At 39.9% G+C, this 16,926-nt stretch overlaps 3 protein-coding genes across 5 annotated transcripts in view; 1 reads left to right on the forward strand and 2 right to left on the reverse strand.

Annotated features, from left to right (window-relative positions):
• Positions 1 to 16,926, reverse strand: part of LOC118308749 (NACHT, LRR and PYD domains-containing protein 12-like) — a 988,189-nt gene that overhangs the window by 289,446 nt on the left and 681,817 nt on the right. The gene's annotated exons all lie outside the window — the stretch shown is intronic.
• Positions 633 to 14,846, forward strand: ergic3 (ERGIC and golgi 3). Of its 2 annotated transcripts, XM_035630164.2 has the most exons (14): positions 633 to 841; positions 2,518 to 2,588; positions 3,795 to 3,882; positions 3,970 to 4,089; positions 4,451 to 4,547; positions 4,648 to 4,813; positions 4,963 to 5,020; positions 7,465 to 7,479; positions 8,630 to 8,661; positions 9,050 to 9,146; positions 13,164 to 13,228; positions 13,342 to 13,478; positions 14,198 to 14,253; positions 14,338 to 14,846. In XM_035630164.2, exons 1-14 carry the CDS (start codon positions 754 to 756, stop codon positions 14,415 to 14,417), a joined length of 1,170 nt encoding a protein of 389 aa, XP_035486057.1. In that variant the 5' UTR covers positions 633 to 753; the 3' UTR covers positions 14,418 to 14,846. The 2 variants fall into 2 exon arrangements, with proteins under 2 accessions (XP_035486057.1, XP_035486058.1); XM_035630165.2 differs by lacking the exon at positions 7,465 to 7,479 and having other exon boundaries at positions 634 to 841.
• romo1 (reactive oxygen species modulator 1) lies at positions 9,823 to 12,385 on the reverse strand. The gene is made up of 3 exons (XM_035630203.2): positions 12,235 to 12,385; positions 10,724 to 10,860; positions 9,823 to 10,098 (listed from the first exon to the last, which is right to left on the reverse strand). Exons 2-3 carry the CDS (start codon positions 10,858 to 10,860, stop codon positions 9,990 to 9,992), a joined length of 246 nt encoding a protein of 81 aa, XP_035486096.1. The 5' UTR covers positions 12,235 to 12,385; the 3' UTR covers positions 9,823 to 9,989.

A 16,926-nucleotide genomic window follows, 5' to 3' on the forward strand; every position in this document is an offset into this window, starting at 1 on the left:
TCTTCCTGAGTCGACTGCATCAGTTTTTCCAATTACAATGACGAAAGTCTGTTCTTGATCTCTGCCTGTAATGTGACAGATGGTGTTTTATTATGTGAATAGGTTTCTGTTTTCTAATCTGTACAAAGTCTAATAAAGCTAATAGAAATTTGGAACTTGTGTGTGTGTGTGTGTGTGTGTGTGTGTTCGTTCTTTGCATGACTCAAGATGAACCAGTTATGAGTTAAGAGAAGTGTTATAAGCGCTACGTTTTAGAAAAAAAGATGTGTAAATATATGTAAATATATATATTGTACTTACAGCTTTTTTCGTTTCTACAATGAGCACTGCACAGTTTAGTTTTTTTGGGGGGTGGGGGGAAGAAGAAGAAGAAAAAGTACAAGACTTTTGACTTGACTTTTAACGCAACTTTATTTATGGCACATATTTAAAAATCCTTCAATAAAACCACTTCAAAATGAACTAATAAAAACAAACAACAACAAAACAAAAAAACTGGTTCATTCGCACTGGTTCAATCCAGTATAATAATGCTCATACTGCTCAAATGAAATAAAATAATAAAAAGATCTGAACCTCAGATCAGAGGACAAATGACGCGGCCGCCTCTGATTGGACGCAGCCGCGCCCCACGTGTGTCCCGGAAGTGAAAGCGGCGGAGCGGTGGATGCGTCTGGCGGAGTGCAGGCGTCTGTCGGCGACAAACCGTGTGCATCGGCGGCGGGTTTCTGTTGGTCTCTGCTCGACAACAAGATGGACACGTTGAACAAGCTGAAGCAGTTCGACGCGTACCCCAAGACCCTGGAGGATTTCCGGGTGAAGACGTGGGGAGGCGCGACCGGTGAGCGGCGGGAACACACGGACACACACGGGCTGTTAGCAACGAGGCTAACAACAAGGCTAACTGATTCATTCCTTTACGTCTTATGTAGCAGTTATTAAACACTGTCAGAGACAACAGGTCCACGGCCACGTTGCCACACCGAGCAAAGACCCAGCGGAACCCGGGGACTGTAATATAAAATCACATTTTTGAAGAAAATGTCCATTTCTTGTCCTCTTTAAAGGGACAGTTCCACTGGTTTTTGACGTGTTGTAGCCCGTTAGCTTGACTTGAACAGTCCTGCTGACTACTTCTCAAACTGTGCTGCTCAGATTATGGAGGCTTCATTGATCACCTCGTGAAATCTATCTATCTATAGAAAAGTATGCTTTAAGACAAATGACAGGGGAGACATGAGATGAGGGTAAGCGCAACACATGTTCCAATAGGAGTTAAGAGTCGCAGCAATCTCGGGCTGCAACGAATTTATTCTCATCATCGATTAATCTGTGGATTATTTTCTGGATTAATCCATGAGTTTGGTTTTCGTGAAATGTGATAAAAATGTTGATCGTGTTTCCCAAAAACCTCAAGATGATGTTTTGTTTTGTGTAGAGCTGCAACCGATAATCGATTACAATCGAATAATTATGAAAGTAATCGATAGTTGCAGCCCCTAGAAAATATGATTTTTTTTTACAGGCGTGACATTAGAAGAGCTGTACGCAATACATATGTTTTCGGGCTGCAACTAACGATTATTTTCATAATCGATTAACCTGTCGATTATTTTACTCCATCAATCGATTAGTGGTTTGGTTCATGAAATGGTGAAAAATGTCGATTGTGTTTCTCAAAACTCCAAGATGATGTTTAGTTTTGTCCACACATCAAAGATATTCAGTTTACTGTCACAGAGGAGCAAAGAAACCAGAACATATTCACATTTAAGAAGCTGAAATCAGAGAATTTTGCCCTTTTTTTTCATTAAATCTACTTGAACCAATTAATCGATTATCAAAATAGCTGCAGATTGATTTAGTAGTAGATTAGTAATCGATTAACTGTTGCAGCTCTAATATGTCTCAATACCTTGGACTATATGAATTAAGAGTTGCAGCAATCAGTTGATATTTCTTTTTAACTGAATAATTCTTTGTCATACATAACAGTAAAATGAATATATACTGAATAATATTTGTGTTTTTTGGGGCTGTCGATCAAACAAGACAAATTTTTATTGTGTTAATATATTAATGAAAATAACTGTTAGTTGTAAAACTGAGACTTAGTCACCGATATGGATTTAAAAAAAAATTCTGACCCAATAAATTGGCACATTACACATACTCATTAATATATACACACAAAATAGTATTTAGCGTGTTGATGTATAGAGACACAAATATGAACAGAATATTTTTATTTAATGAAAAACTTGTGGAAGCCCTGAACCAGTTTAGTTAATTAAGTCTTTAATGTTGTTTTGTTTTTGGAGCGTGAAGCCAATATGTTCAATAATATTTTCGCAGACACTAACATTTTACATAATCGTGAGAATATTCATGTTTTATAGTTGACTGCTTGGCTACAGTTGAATTCAAGACCTTTTCTAATTCACATGCACAGACGTGAGATAAAAGGAGATGAGAGAGAAAGAAAATAACTGATTCCGTCTCTCTCCGTCTCCGCAGTGACCATCATCAGCGGCGTCATCATGTTGATCCTTTTCGTGTCGGAGCTGCAGTACTACCTCACCAAAGAGGTAAGTTCCTCCACGGGACGGGCGATATGGCCTGTAGATAGTATCGCAATATATTTTTGGTATATCACATCGCTCAGGATTGGGGAAGATTCATCATAGACGACGAATGCGTTAATTTTCTTCAACACCGCTAGCAGCGCCGAATATGATGATGTATAATAATCATGTCGAGTGGCGACAAGTTTATCATGGTTTGAACACTGACAACAACATTTTATTTGCATGATATTTTACACGAAGTCGACTTAACAACTTTTCTCAACCTCAACAAGAGCTTCCTGTCGGACCTGTCAGATGAGTCCGAGCACACAAACACACAACTGTGGAGTCAGTCACACTTTCGCGTCGTGCTTCTCATAGTTAATAATAATAATCCTGACAATGAATCTGAGCGACTGAGCTTCACGTTATTGACAAGATTCTCAGAAGGTTCAGAAGATTTTAATTTAATTATTATAATCATCGAAAATTATTAAAAACTCTTTATTTCCCAGTGACTGAGTGATATACCTTTTTTACTGTATATATCCCACATATAGTGTACTTTTTAAAATATTACTACTACTACTACTAAAAATAATAATAAATTTCATTTATACAGCACTTTTCATTGCTAAAACAATCTCAAAGTACTGTACATACCTCATCTATAATAAATTCATATTATTATTACAACAGTCTATACTTCACAAACCTGTCCATACTGTATTTACTGTTATTCTTTATACTGATGACCGTACTGTATTTAACTACTTAGGTGTATTCATATTCATCAATACTGTTGATACTACACATATACTATTTATAGTTTGCTACACATGTAAATACTCAGCATTTTGTTGTCTCTTTACCTTGACTGTGCAATGTCAATAAAGTGTAATCTAATCTTTATAAAACGATTACAGCGAGTAACTGTTATGGTCCAGTTTCCCAGATATTTGTGTGTATTCTATAGCCTGTCACGGTAACAGTCTTTCTGCATGATATGTTGTCCCAGAAAAACATTGCGATAAACTATATTATTATGTGTATTCTGCTGTTTTTTTTAATAGAAAACAAAAAAGAAAAGTACATCTGTTTTCTGTAGCTTAAGTGCAAAAAACAACAACACATAACTTTAGGGAAGATGCGAAGTTCTGTCATATCGAATATCTTCAGTGTCACATGTTTTTTCATAACTTGAGTTGTAATCCGTCCCCGCTGCAGGTTCACCCTGAGCTGTACGTCGACACGACGCGAGGAGACAAACTCAAAATCAACATCGATGTCATTTTCCCCCACATGCCCTGCGCCTGTGAGTAGCCACTGGTGAAGCCAACATGTCGATGCTGACACACGTTACAACCAATCAACTCTTACCGTCCTCCATTTTATTTTTTAGATCTCAGTATAGACGCGATGGACGTGGCTGGCGAGCAGCAGCTGGACGTCGAGCACAATCTGTTCAAGCAGCGGCTGGATATAGACCTGAAACCCGTGACCCTGGAGGCAGAGAAACACGGTGAACTTTGACCTTTTGCCGTTTTGTTTTTTTTCACATCCTGACCCTGTTGGACAGTAAGGAATTCAAAAAGAAGAAGAAAGGGCTGCGTTGATGTCACAGGCAGCAACAACTTGCTCCTCCTCTCTTATGAACCAAACAACAAATCGATTAACTGGGAAAATAATCAACGGATTAATCGATTATGAAAATAATAAATCGTTAGTGTCAGCCCTTTTTGATTGAGTGTTGACAGATTTGGGAGTGTAATGCAGATATGTCGGGGCCTCATGATCGGGGAGTTTCACCTAAATTAAATTAAAAAAAATTGTTTTATAATCATGATTATGATCACCATAATGACAACCGTTGTGTTGTGTAGAACTCGGTGTGGCCGACGATGGTGCGGTGTTTGACCCGAGCACACTGGACCCAAACAGATGTGAGAGCTGCTACGGAGCAGAGACCGATGACCTGAAGTGAGGGGGCCACAGCATACACACACCTTTCTGTTTGCTCTATAACCTCGTGTTTACTCACCTTGTTTTTGCTCTGTGTGCGTGCTTCCTGCGTGTGCAGATGCTGTAACACCTGCGACGATGTGCGGGAGGCCTACCGGCGGCGAGGCTGGGCGTTCAAAAATGCCGACACTATCGAGCAGTGTAAGAGGGAGGGTTTCTCTCAGAAGATGCAGGAGCAGAAGAACGAAGGCTGCCAGGTCTACGGCTTTCTGGAGGTCAACAAGGTCAATCCGTTCTGATCTGTGCTTTAATTATCACTATGGTAGACATTCTAACAGCTCTGTTCCTGATGGGAGGAGCTTCCGCAGGGATTGGAACTCCCAATGAAACGTTTTTTGCTCTTTCTCATCCTCTTTTTCTTTCTCCGCTGTAGGTGGCAGGAAATTTCCACTTCGCTCCAGGGAAGAGTTTCCAGCAGTCCCACGTCCACGGTAAGGCCTGTCGCCGCCGCCACGCCCTCCCTTTGTTCGTACACAAACACACGACCAGTCAAAGATTTCTGAACAAACCCGTATGTCCGTTTTCTAAGAGGCACGGCATCAGAAAGACGAGCAGCTCACGCTGAAAGAACCACCGTCTCTGTGTTGCTTGGAGACAATTTCACAAAATAAGTCTTTTCTTTTCTTGTTTCTATTGTCCACTAAATTGTGTGCTCACAGACTTTGACTCCCACAAACAGACTCAATAAAATCCTCCCTAGAGCAGATCTTATCACTGGTACAAGACATTTTCATGTCAAAACAATTCCCAGTCTAAGGATATATCATATATATTTTTTTCTTCACAACCATCTGGCGACACAATGATAGAGAATCACTGGGCTGCAGAGTCGTTACAGCAGCTTCTTGCTCAGGTGACAAAGTAACACTGTTATCATGCGACAATATAAATCCATCTTAAAGCTACAGTGTGTAATATTTACAAGAACTTATTCACAGAAATTGAATATATTTGTACATAACTATGTGTTCATATACTATGTATGATCAACTCTGAATGAGCTAAATATAGAAAATGACTAAAATTACACACTGGGGCTTTTAGATACAGATTCAGTTCACTTTTGCTTTTTCTCGAAACTTAAATATTTTTTAAAAATAAAATTTAAACAGAGTGAATTTGACTTCAGAAAGCTTCAACAACGTGTGTTCAGAATCTTTTGACTGGTTTATTCATCCACGTGTCACAACCCACACATCCATTAACAAACCATCCATTAATCATAACCTCGTCTTTTCATGTTGGCTGCAGTTAATATTTCATTAACATTTGTGCACTACATTTTCTTTATTTAGAACATCAATCATAGTTAAGTGATAATTGGTATCAGACACAGTGTGGTAAATAAAACTGTGCCGCCCTGCAGTCGGCTGTGTGACCCGTACAGGACGCTGAAGGTCGGGCACCAGCTCCGTGCTCATGGTCGTGTTGTTAGACACTTGTCTGCATGTCGGCCATCTTGTGGTTCACCAACCAGAAAGTCCAGTACAAATAACAGTAAAAGAAGAAATGCTGATGTCTGAGTTGATTGAGTGAAGCTAAAGTCCAGAGTCCAAAATAACATTGCCACTGAAAACTGACTGTATTGAGTTGTACAATTCTTCTCTATTCTCAGAATTTTTTTCTTGCGTTTGTCTTCTTTTTTATTTCATTCCGTTATTTCTTCCTTCCGTTGTTTTGCAGATTCGTACTCTGCCATCCTCGTGTTGTCTGTAGTTTTATCTCGACTGGACGGTTACGTTTCACCCGCCTGCCGAGAGTTTTCCCTCAGCTGCGCGTTCAATAAGAGAAGGATGTTAACAGCGACCATCACATGGCGCCCAAATTAATCTTATTTAACGGCTGCATCAGCAGGAAAAGTGCTTCGAGCATGAAACTCAAAACTGTAGTCGGATGCTAAAATTGGGGAAAAAATAATACAAAATTGGCTATTACGTTAGATTACTGTGTCATAGTAAAACTGTGGTTTGGTAAAACATAAGCGCTGATACTGATATGTTTCATATCGGTCGGGCCCTACCGAACACACCAGAATCACCTGATCTCTGGCTGCGATACGTGAGATCCATTAATCTGGTTGGCTTTATGTATTTGAGATTATTTAATTTGCTGTTTGTGATGCAGCAGAAACAAGAGACAAGAATCACATGTGCTGAGGATTAGGTCCCAAACCTCTGATTCGTCTGGACTGAAGTACAGCTGCAACAGTTAATCCATTAGTAATCAACTACAAAATTAATCGCCGACTATTTTGATAATCGATTAATCGGTTCAAGTAGTTATTATGAAATATAAAAGTCAAAATTCTCTGATTTCCGCTTCTTAAATGTGAATATTTTCTGGTTTCTTTGCTCCTGTGACAGTGAACTGAATGTCTTTAGTGTGTTGACAAAACAAAACATCTTTTTGTGGTTTTGGGAAACACGATCGACATTTTTCACCATTTTATGGACCAAACAACTTATCGATTAATTGAGAAAATAGTCGACAGATTTATCGACAATGAAAAAAATCGTGAGTTGCATGGTCACTCTGACAGACGTCATTCAGCTTTCTATATTAAAAAAATATATAATCTCCTTCGATGAGATCATGTAGGTCTCATGAGTCAAACGCTGGAGTTAAGGTTAAACTACTTGAAAGCAACAAAAAATCGGAGGTAAGTTTTAATAAGCGTTAGGGCCGTCGTCATGCTTCACTCCTCATCTCCATAGAATCCGAGTAGTAAGAAAAAAAATATCTTGCATGTTTTACATGTAAAACCATCTTGTCAGAGTTCGGCGCAGCGCTTCACCTTCACGACGAGCATGAACGTAAACGTGGTTTGTTGTCTGACCTGCGTCCTCACGGTGACTCTTCTCTCTTCTTTCTGCAGTGCACGCTGTGGAAAGTAAGTCCATATCTTTCTTTGCAGAATTTCTTTCTGTTGGGTTTTTTATTGACTTTTTTTTGTATTCTGGTGTGGTTGCTAACCTGTTTGTTGATTGTGTGGGTCAGTACTGCAAGTACACAACTTGCAAACAGCTGACTTTGTCAGTACGAAATTGTAAATGTATTTTTTATATTTTAAAAATATTTAATTTTAAGGCAGACACCGATTTTACATTTATGTCGGAGAGTTCTTCTGTACTTGTTGAAACAAACTACGTGAATCTTTGTACGGCTGCAGAGGCCGAGCGGGCTGTCGGTGGCAGAATTGCATTGTGGGTAATGTAAAATCTCTTACAACAAACGTCACAGTGACGCTGTTGTACAGTTTGTTAACTTCTCCAACTCAAGCAGATCTTACATTTATTTATCTGACGTTTTACCCTCTTGTCTCTAAAAGTCACATTAGACACAAAACACCATTTTTTAACTCTTACGTTGTCGGTTGTTTGCTCAGTTTTCCAGCACTTTTTTTGCGGCCGGTCAAGTTTGTGCACTTTGTGTTTGTGTGTCTGCAGCCAAACAGGTTTAACATGTAGTGGGAAGGAAAAGAACAAACTGAAACAGAAGAAATTCACAATCACTCCCACTCCCACGGTTCACGTGCTCACAAAACTGCCTGCGACTAACAGCTGCAGGAAATCATCTTGCAGAAAGTGGCAGCACGTTATGTGACTTGTAGCTTCTGAACTGAGCAGCAAGAAGAATCAGCAGATGTTGAATTTTAAAATTTACAGTGAACTATTCTCTAAAGGAATAATGTTTTTGGATTTACAGAATCTGTGGTTTGTTTTTTTGTCCGACTTATCGTCTTCATGGGACCATGGCTTTATTTCATATTTAATATAGTCATAGAACAAGCTTTAGCTTTGAAAAGTCACTAACTCTGCTTTGAACTTTTGTGTGTGTGACTGTTGGCTTCAGCTTTATTCGCTGCTTTTCATCCGCAAACTAATCAGACCGATTGATCAGTGATCAATTGCAGACTCACGTTCTGACAGATCTGTATCTGGAGTAACATTCACGTTTCTTCTAATTCTTTACTAAACGTGTCTGAAGGATTTCTTGAAAATCAACGAGTTGACTAACGTGTTCTGTTTCTTGGTTCGCAGTTCACGACCTGCAGAGCTTCGGCTTAGACAACGTGAGTGATTTCTGCAACATGTTTTTTTATATATGTGTGTGTGTGTGTGTGTACGTATGTATATGTATAAATGTGTGTGTATGTGTGTGTATATATGTGTATGTATATTTATTTATTTAAAAATATATGTATGTGTATGTATATATTTATTTATAAATATGTATATATATATATTATATATATATAATTTATATCAGAAAAAGCCTGTTTTACATGACAATCTCTTAATGCGAATTAATGATCTTTTCTTTGAAGGAGACAAGATGGTTATGCTTTTTCAGTTTTCATGAAAAACAAAAAAACTGAAGGACGTTTAATGGAAAATCATCATGTTCTTAAAAGAGTTGCTGAAGTTTTGTCACTGATCTCTCTGTCTGTCGTCCTGCAGATAAACATGACCCATCTGATCAAACACCTGTCATTTGGTAAAGACTACCCCGGCATCGTAAACCCCCTGGACGGGTCGGATGTCACGGCGCCGCAAGGTCGGTAGTTTTTAGTGTTATATTTATTAAATTAAGATATATTTTGGGACATTTGTAACCTTTTATCGATCGGAAAGTCATAAGGGGGAGAGAGTGGGGAGGACGCCCCTCAAGGTCGGAAGTTCAAACATTTCACCTTTAATGTTGCGTCGGAATTACACAATACGCAGTAACTTAACCCTAAAACCTTTAGTGTTACAAAATATAATTTTGCACTTAATCTCTTTCGTAGTTTTGGATGTTAAGCCTTGTCAAGCAGATGAGCCTAAATGATTTTGTCATTTGCAAAGTGAGCTTGTGTGACATTAATTTTCTCATCTGCTCACGCCATGTACAGTCATGACCACGCAGACAGTTGGTGCCTGCTGCACCTCTGAGGAAATCTCACATATCATTTATCATATTTTACAGCCCTTTATTATGTAGCTGTTGCCAGGAAGGAACTTTCATTAACGATTAATGTCTGTAACGATAGACGAGACACATTTACTTCACCGACTTACACTGTTGTTTCCATCGGATGTAAAGCAGAGGAAACGGTTGATGGTACAGTTTGTCGAGACCTTCCAGCAGACGAAGCATTGGAGAAACTTAGTAGGGAAAAGTGTCTGGAGGTGGAATTTTCTATCGCGATAATATTCAGCGATTGAAATCAAAACACAAATGCTCAGAAAAACCCGTTTGACATATCTGAACTTTTATTGACAAAACTAGACAGCGGGTTGAGAGAGAGTGACGGCATTGAGTAAACAGAGAGCGGCGGAGGTGGTTTATTTGAAAAGTCCCATAGCTGTGTTGTTGTTGTTGTTGTCATGAGGAGGAGGAGCTTGTTCCTCGTCCTCCTCAACAGCGGATGCCCATACCTATGGACATGAAGGTGCCGAACGTCCCCCCGCTCTGCATCATGGTCTTTCCCACTCCACCCATCAGCTCCCTGCCTCGCATGCCGACCCTGGAGACAGGAGAGACAGTTCAGGTTTTATTTGATCCAGAAACAACATTTATCACTTTAATATTACTTTAAATCTTTGAACATTAGGTAAAATTACGAAATATCTATTATATTTATATTATATATATTTATATATACTATTTTTTAAAACGTCTAATAGTGTAGTCCAGTGTTTATCGTTATTCATATAAATGACACTAAATCCCACACATTAACTTGTAGTGAACAATTCAGTGGGATGTGACATTTGTATAATTGTAGAATAATAATATAATAAGTAGATTGTAGAACAATTGACCCACGACCACAAAACGAGCCGACGGTTCAGAACAATGAGTTGGATTAACAGTAGTTATTTAAATGTTGGTGGAGGCTAATGAGGTATTAGGGACGTAACAATAGGGTGCACAGGGGGGGATTATTTTCCTGTGAATAACAGGAGAATTTCCCACTCTGGACGTTTGGGGAACCAGTTCTGGATGATTAATTGTTCAGCATTGTTCGGCTCACACTGGCTCCTGGAGAATAACAGCTAGTCTTCGTATTTCCAGTTACGTCACATTCACATAGTCGTTGTTGTCTTCGTTTCTATGAAAGTAAGAATAGTTCGAGAGTTCAGGTTTACCTGAGGCAGGAGAAGGTGCCGAACATGGCGCCGGCGGCCATTCCTACTGCGAAGCCCATCATGAAGCCCATCTTTACCCGGTCAAAACAGCTGGGCTGGGTCTGGCCATGGCCATACGGACCTACAGCCACTGGCATCTGGAGGGTGAAGGTTAGAGGAGGAGGTACATGGTTCAGAAGTGTCGATGTGCAGTTTGATCGGATTATACAAGAAACAAAATACTAGGGGGGAAAAGAGGGGAACATCCTCAGACCGTTTGTAATTTGTCTACTACCAGAACTAAGGCGATCACATGATCCCAGGTCCTCGATTCATTCTTCATACTCACGCTTCACTACCAGATAACTTCTTTTTAACTTCTTCTTAAAGCAAACAGAAGCATAAATTAATGTTGCTTGAAGAGACCAACATTGTTTGTCCATTTCTTACTCCACAACAGTCTTAAATCAGACGTATGACCTCATGATGAGGCTCTATGTCAAAGTCCACGCTTTCATATCCACACCTTGCGCACTGCATTGTGGGAGAATTGTGAACCCTTTAAATGTTTATGTTCAATTTTCTGGTGTGAACGTGATACGTAACGTAAAGTATGGATTTGTGAACCAGCAAAAAATCGGTTCTCTACTGTGAAATCTTTTAAAATTACAGCTAAAACATGTCGATCGGGATTTAGAAAATAAGAAAAACACATTCAAAAAATGTTTTTATAGACATTTGACTCATGGATCTGAAATTTGTTAGATTGACATATTATTTTATCAGCCACATTATGACCAGTTATTCATTTTAATCTCCATTTTAAAAAAAATAAAAACTTAATATATATATATAATGTCTTTATGTTCTCACAGGCCAAACGTGATGGTAACTGAATATCTTTGGATTTGAACTCTTAATCAAACGAAACATTAGAGGAAGTCATGTCGGTTTGTGGAGAACTGTAATAGGCACTTTGCACATTTGGATTTTTTGGATTTATACTCAACAGTCGATTATTCGAAAAATGACCAGCAGATATTTGAGGGATTCGCCGCATTAATTTTATTGGGAGTGAACATGAATCCGTTTTATTTGTAATCGATCTTTCCATTAACTTACTGATTACTCAGCTCATCAGGTGACTAGTTGTCCTAACTGAAGACGTGTGCTTGTTAAAGATCTCTAGTTAGTGATTTGTGTTCGTGCCCATGTTAGCTCGTAAGCTAGGCTAACGCTGTGTAGCACACCGGTGCGCCCCGCTGCCGTCACCAAGTCCTTTTTTAATTTAAATTAAAATAACACGCGTCTGCGTAAGTTTCCGTTCGGACTCAAACATCAAACGTGTCATGAAGTTAAATCCGTCAAATTCACTTTGAACCCAGCGCGTCGGTTTGTTGTGTTAGCTTAGCATGCTAACCGCCGGGCTAACGTCCCCCGGTGGCCTTGACGGAGAAACGTCGACTCCCCACAACGTGTTTCTTTTCACGGCATATTCCAAATGATTCCATCCATCCGGAGCTGGACCTTACCTTGATGTGTATCTGAACAACGGGAGTTTGCTTTCTAGTTCCTAACTGGTTGTTTAGTCGTATTTGTGAGCGCGGCGTCGTTTACATGTACTTGTTAGCAGACCGCCATTACCGGAAACAGGAAGGAGACCGGGACCGACGACGACAGAAATTAAAGAGGGGATATCACCCGGAGGAGAAAAGTACACAGCGCCACCACCTGGTGCGTTACATTACTTCACGCGGGCGTTTTTGAAATGATTTGGTCAATTCAAGATAAATCTCTCGTTTTCAGAATATTTTCATGAAAGAAAAAAACAAACATTAAAATCACAATTCCTGCTCATTTTCTGTTTAATCTAAATTAAAACATAAATCCCGGCACATTTGCACCTTCATGTTACCATGCTACACTGCACACTACTTGTAACTGAGCACTACTGAACTATTTCCACTATTAATATTCATGTAAATTCTTCATAGTTATTATTCTTATTCTCTATATTTTTGCAGTTTGTATATTGTTACGTTAATTTGTGTATATATTGTATATATTTTCTGTGCTTTGTGAGACGTGCAGCTGTTACACCAGAATTTCCCAGCTTGGGATAAATAAAGTAACTATCTATCTATCGATCTACCATGAGGTGGACCCGACCTCCGTGTGAGTCTCCATGTTTCTACGTCGTGTTGAATACAGTTGTTGAACTAAACGGTTCCAGAATACGTCGCATTTTCAGACACTGTCGGAAACAGGCAATGGAATTGGCGGTGCGCCACCATAAAGTGTCCCCTGTCGGTCGCTCAGTTGGTTGCGGTTTGCCACTATACCATCAGATGCCGCCAGAAAATATCAAAAATTACACACTGGGGCTTTGAGTTTGTTTCTTCCACTGATCTTGAGGGAAATGTTTATATTCTATTCATGTTTTGGTTATTTTCTCCCACAGCGTCGATGATGTACCAGTATTTTGTGAAAATCGTTCCTACAATTTACGTGAAAACCGACGGCGAGGTGAGTCCCAACGGTTTGTTCAAAGTTGTCAAATTTATGTCACGTAGCCTTTAACTGTTTTTTCCAAACTGTATTTGACAGCTAGAGTTCTTTTTTTTTTTTTTTTTCCCCAGGTGGTGAAAACCAACCAGTTCTCGGTCACCAGACACGAGAAGGTGGCCAACGGGCTGATCGGAGACCAGGGGCTGCCGGGCGTCTTCGTCCTGTACGAGCTGTCACCCATGATGGTTAAATTCACAGAGAAGCACAGGTAGGAGACACGGCAGGACGCCGGCGCTGCAGCGCGAAATCATAATCACATGACTGTTGTCACTCTTACAGTCAATATTAAGTTTTAGTTTATGTTAAAATGAAAAAAACCTCACACAATTTTAAAAATACATATTTCACTAAGTGTTTCATACGTTTAGCTCTAGTCAAAGCTACAGTGTGTAATATTCCTCCCGAGAGCAGCCAACGTCGAGTGTTGCTTCGTTGTCTGACATGGCCGGTCACAAATTCGTCCCGCTTCCCGTTTTCTCTTCTCTTGTGATGAGGATTCGTGGTCTCCTTCCTTTTTTTTAATCTAATAATAATAAAGTGTGATCTTCCATTTCGCAAAAACTTTGGCGTCTCAGACTCGTTAACCCGCACTGTCGACCGACACAGACACACTGAAGATGCTGACTCCTCCTCCGGGTTTACCGGCAAAAAATTCTACGCGTATTCCAGACTGTGTTTTGAATGTTCTTTGCAACAACTGTATTCAACACGACATAGACAATATATTCAAATTCCGTGAATAAGTTCTCATAAATTTTACACACTGTAGCTTTAAGTCTTTGGAACTAGAAGATTAGAAGCAGGAATATACTGCAAAAATAAAGACATTTCAAGGAAATATTAGGTTTTTAAATTACTTTCAAAGTTGTTTGTTTGTCAGAGAAAGAAGAATGTGATTTAAATAACTTCCCCTCTCTCTCTGTTCAGATCATTCACTCACTTTCTAACAGGAGTTTGTGCCATCATCGGAGGAGTATTTACAGGTCAGTCCTGATACGTGAACAACGATCAATATGTGGGTGATTGTTTGGAAGCCAAGTGACCCTCTGTGTTCTCCCGTCCTGCAGTGGCCGGTCTCATAGACTCGCTCATCTACCACTCGGCTCGAGTCATCCAGAAGAAAATAGAGCTGGGCAAGGCGTCCTAACAGCACCCCCTGCTGGCCCCCACGGTGCAACACAGACCAGGACACGGACACAGAGACGGAGCGAGCAGAGGAGGAAGAAGAGGAGGAGGAGGAGGAGGAGGGAGAAGTTTGGAAACAGAAGCAAACAGTTTGTTTTCCCTCCGTTTCCCTCTTCGGTCTGACCGAGGGAGAGGAACGTCGGCCAAGTTCTGAATTCCCCCGTCTCCTTTTTCTGGAAAAAAACCACTGGAGAGGAATTTTTGCCTCTTTGAATTTTTTTCCTCTCCACTGTTTTAACAATGTGATGCCAACGGGACAGAGTCGGGAACTGGACTCCGACCGGGGACTCAACGGACTTCTGACGATTGATTGAACGCGAGCGGAGAAGATTCCGATTTTTTTCAGAAGCTTCCTGGTGGGAAGAAGTAAAAAAATAAAAAAATAAAAAAAGGGAACTTCCTCCTATCCAGTAAAACACTCAGATCGACGAAACCGATCTGAGTGCTAGCAGATCAGTGGAAAAGTCTGGAAAAGAGGCCTGGAGAACTTTTTACAGGAGAACGTCTCCCCCCCCCAAAAAAACCTTTTAGGCTTCTTATCAGTTACATCCCCCAGAATCACGGCGAGAAAAAACACACAAGAAGTTTTTTTATTTTTTTATTTATACTCATCTTAACATATCAGTTATCACAAAATGATATTTTGTCTAAGATTTAGTTGTCAAAAAAAATCATACTTTTGTTATTGTCAACAAATTGTTTTTCCGAAGCCGCGTTTGTACCCTCGTCGCCGTGGAAACACACCAAGTAGCCACACGCACACACACACACACACACACACACAGACAAACCGTCCTGCTGCCAGAAGCCGAATCACCACGTGTGTATTAATACGCTGCTTTAAATAAAAATAAAAAAACTCTTTTTGCTGAAATGTAAGTGACACTAAAATAACCGCGAGAGAAAAATTGTTTACAACAAACTTTTGGTTTTGGTCTTTTCAGTGGTTATGTTGACAATAATGGAAATATGGATCATGATACGTCTGTCCTATAACGTCGCCTGAGGAGGATCTGATTATAGAATTTTAATCTGCCACCGCTTTGTTTTTGGTTTGAATTCATCATGTTTCATGTAAAAAACCCTGGAAAAGTCCCGTTAGCAACATCTTCAGTCAAAACTTTAAAAAAAATAAAATTAAAAATCAAAAAACAAATCCCAACAATGATACACACATACATAAATCTGCGAGTTGTTTCTACTTCCACTTCACAGAAGCAGCGTTGGTTTACGAGGAGCCGTCGTCACGTCGGTCGAAAGAAACACGTGCGTCTAAGAGTTGTTGCCGCAGGAAGACGAGCGTTTTCACTTTTGTCTTGTATTATTTTTTTAAAGAGACATATTCTGCTCATGGTTCATGGTCATTGTAATTTTGAGTTATGACTTGAGAAGGTTCACATGCTCAGTGAACACATCAGTTTCCTGCAGCTCCTCTTTCACAGCCTCCGTCTGAAGCACTTCCTGTCTCTTTAAGGCCCCTCCCTCCCAATGATTGACCAGTCTGCTCTGATTGGTCCAGCTGGCTCCACTCTGTTGTGACTGGACAACCGCTTCCATCGCGTGTAGGAAGTTCTCTCGCTTTGTTGGGGGCGTGTCAAATTAGCTGCTAGTTGTGCTTTATGCACTTCTGTAACAAAAGACATCACTTTTCTGACCTTTAAAAAAAACATATATATATAACACACACAAAAAAAAATATATATAATATATGTTCTTATATTCACCACTGGGTGGCACCAGAGACTTGGCGTTTTTTTCTAAATCCTACACAGTGGGATTCAGACCCTCGATATAATCTGAAGCTATAATCAAGAGGCAGAGATCCAAGGAGCCAGAACTCCTCCTCCCTCAGTTCTCCGGCGGTTTGAGGTCGAAACCAAAGTGGCTGCAGCCAAAAAACTTTCAACACGTGGTTCAGTTTCTTTAGTCCGCCAACGTTTATTTTAAAGAAGCTCAGCGAGAAAACAAAAATCCCTGGAGCTCCCTGCGAGTCCGAGGCTCCGAGTGTCGCACTTCACCACGTCAGTGTGAGCGACTCCCTCGGATCAACTACATGAGATTCACCGAGAAATGAATATTCAGATTTGTGATGATGGAACAGTCCGCTCTGTTTGACCGTTAAAACAAAACACTTCTATATTTACCTTTCTTTTTCTCTTCTTGCCTTTTGGGAGATTTGGGAAAAGTTCAATCACGACCGCAGCTAACGATCGTTTTCTCCATTAATCGATTACTTGTTTGGTCCATAAAATATCATAAAATATCATAAAATGTCAATTGTGTTTCCCCAAAACCACCAACATGATGCGTTGTTTTGTCCACACACCAAAGATATTCAGTTCACTGTCACAGAGGAGCAAAGACACCAGAAGATATTCACATTTAAAAAAGACTTGAACCGATTAATTGATGATCAACATAGTTAGCGATTAATTTAGATCTAATCGATTAAGTGTTGCAGGTCTGCTCGC

The sequence above is a fragment of the Scophthalmus maximus genome, chromosome 6 (assembly GCF_022379125.1).
Source record: "Scophthalmus maximus strain ysfricsl-2021 chromosome 6, ASM2237912v1, whole genome shotgun sequence".
In the NCBI taxonomy this organism is placed as follows: domain Eukaryota; kingdom Metazoa; phylum Chordata; class Actinopteri; order Pleuronectiformes; family Scophthalmidae; genus Scophthalmus; species Scophthalmus maximus.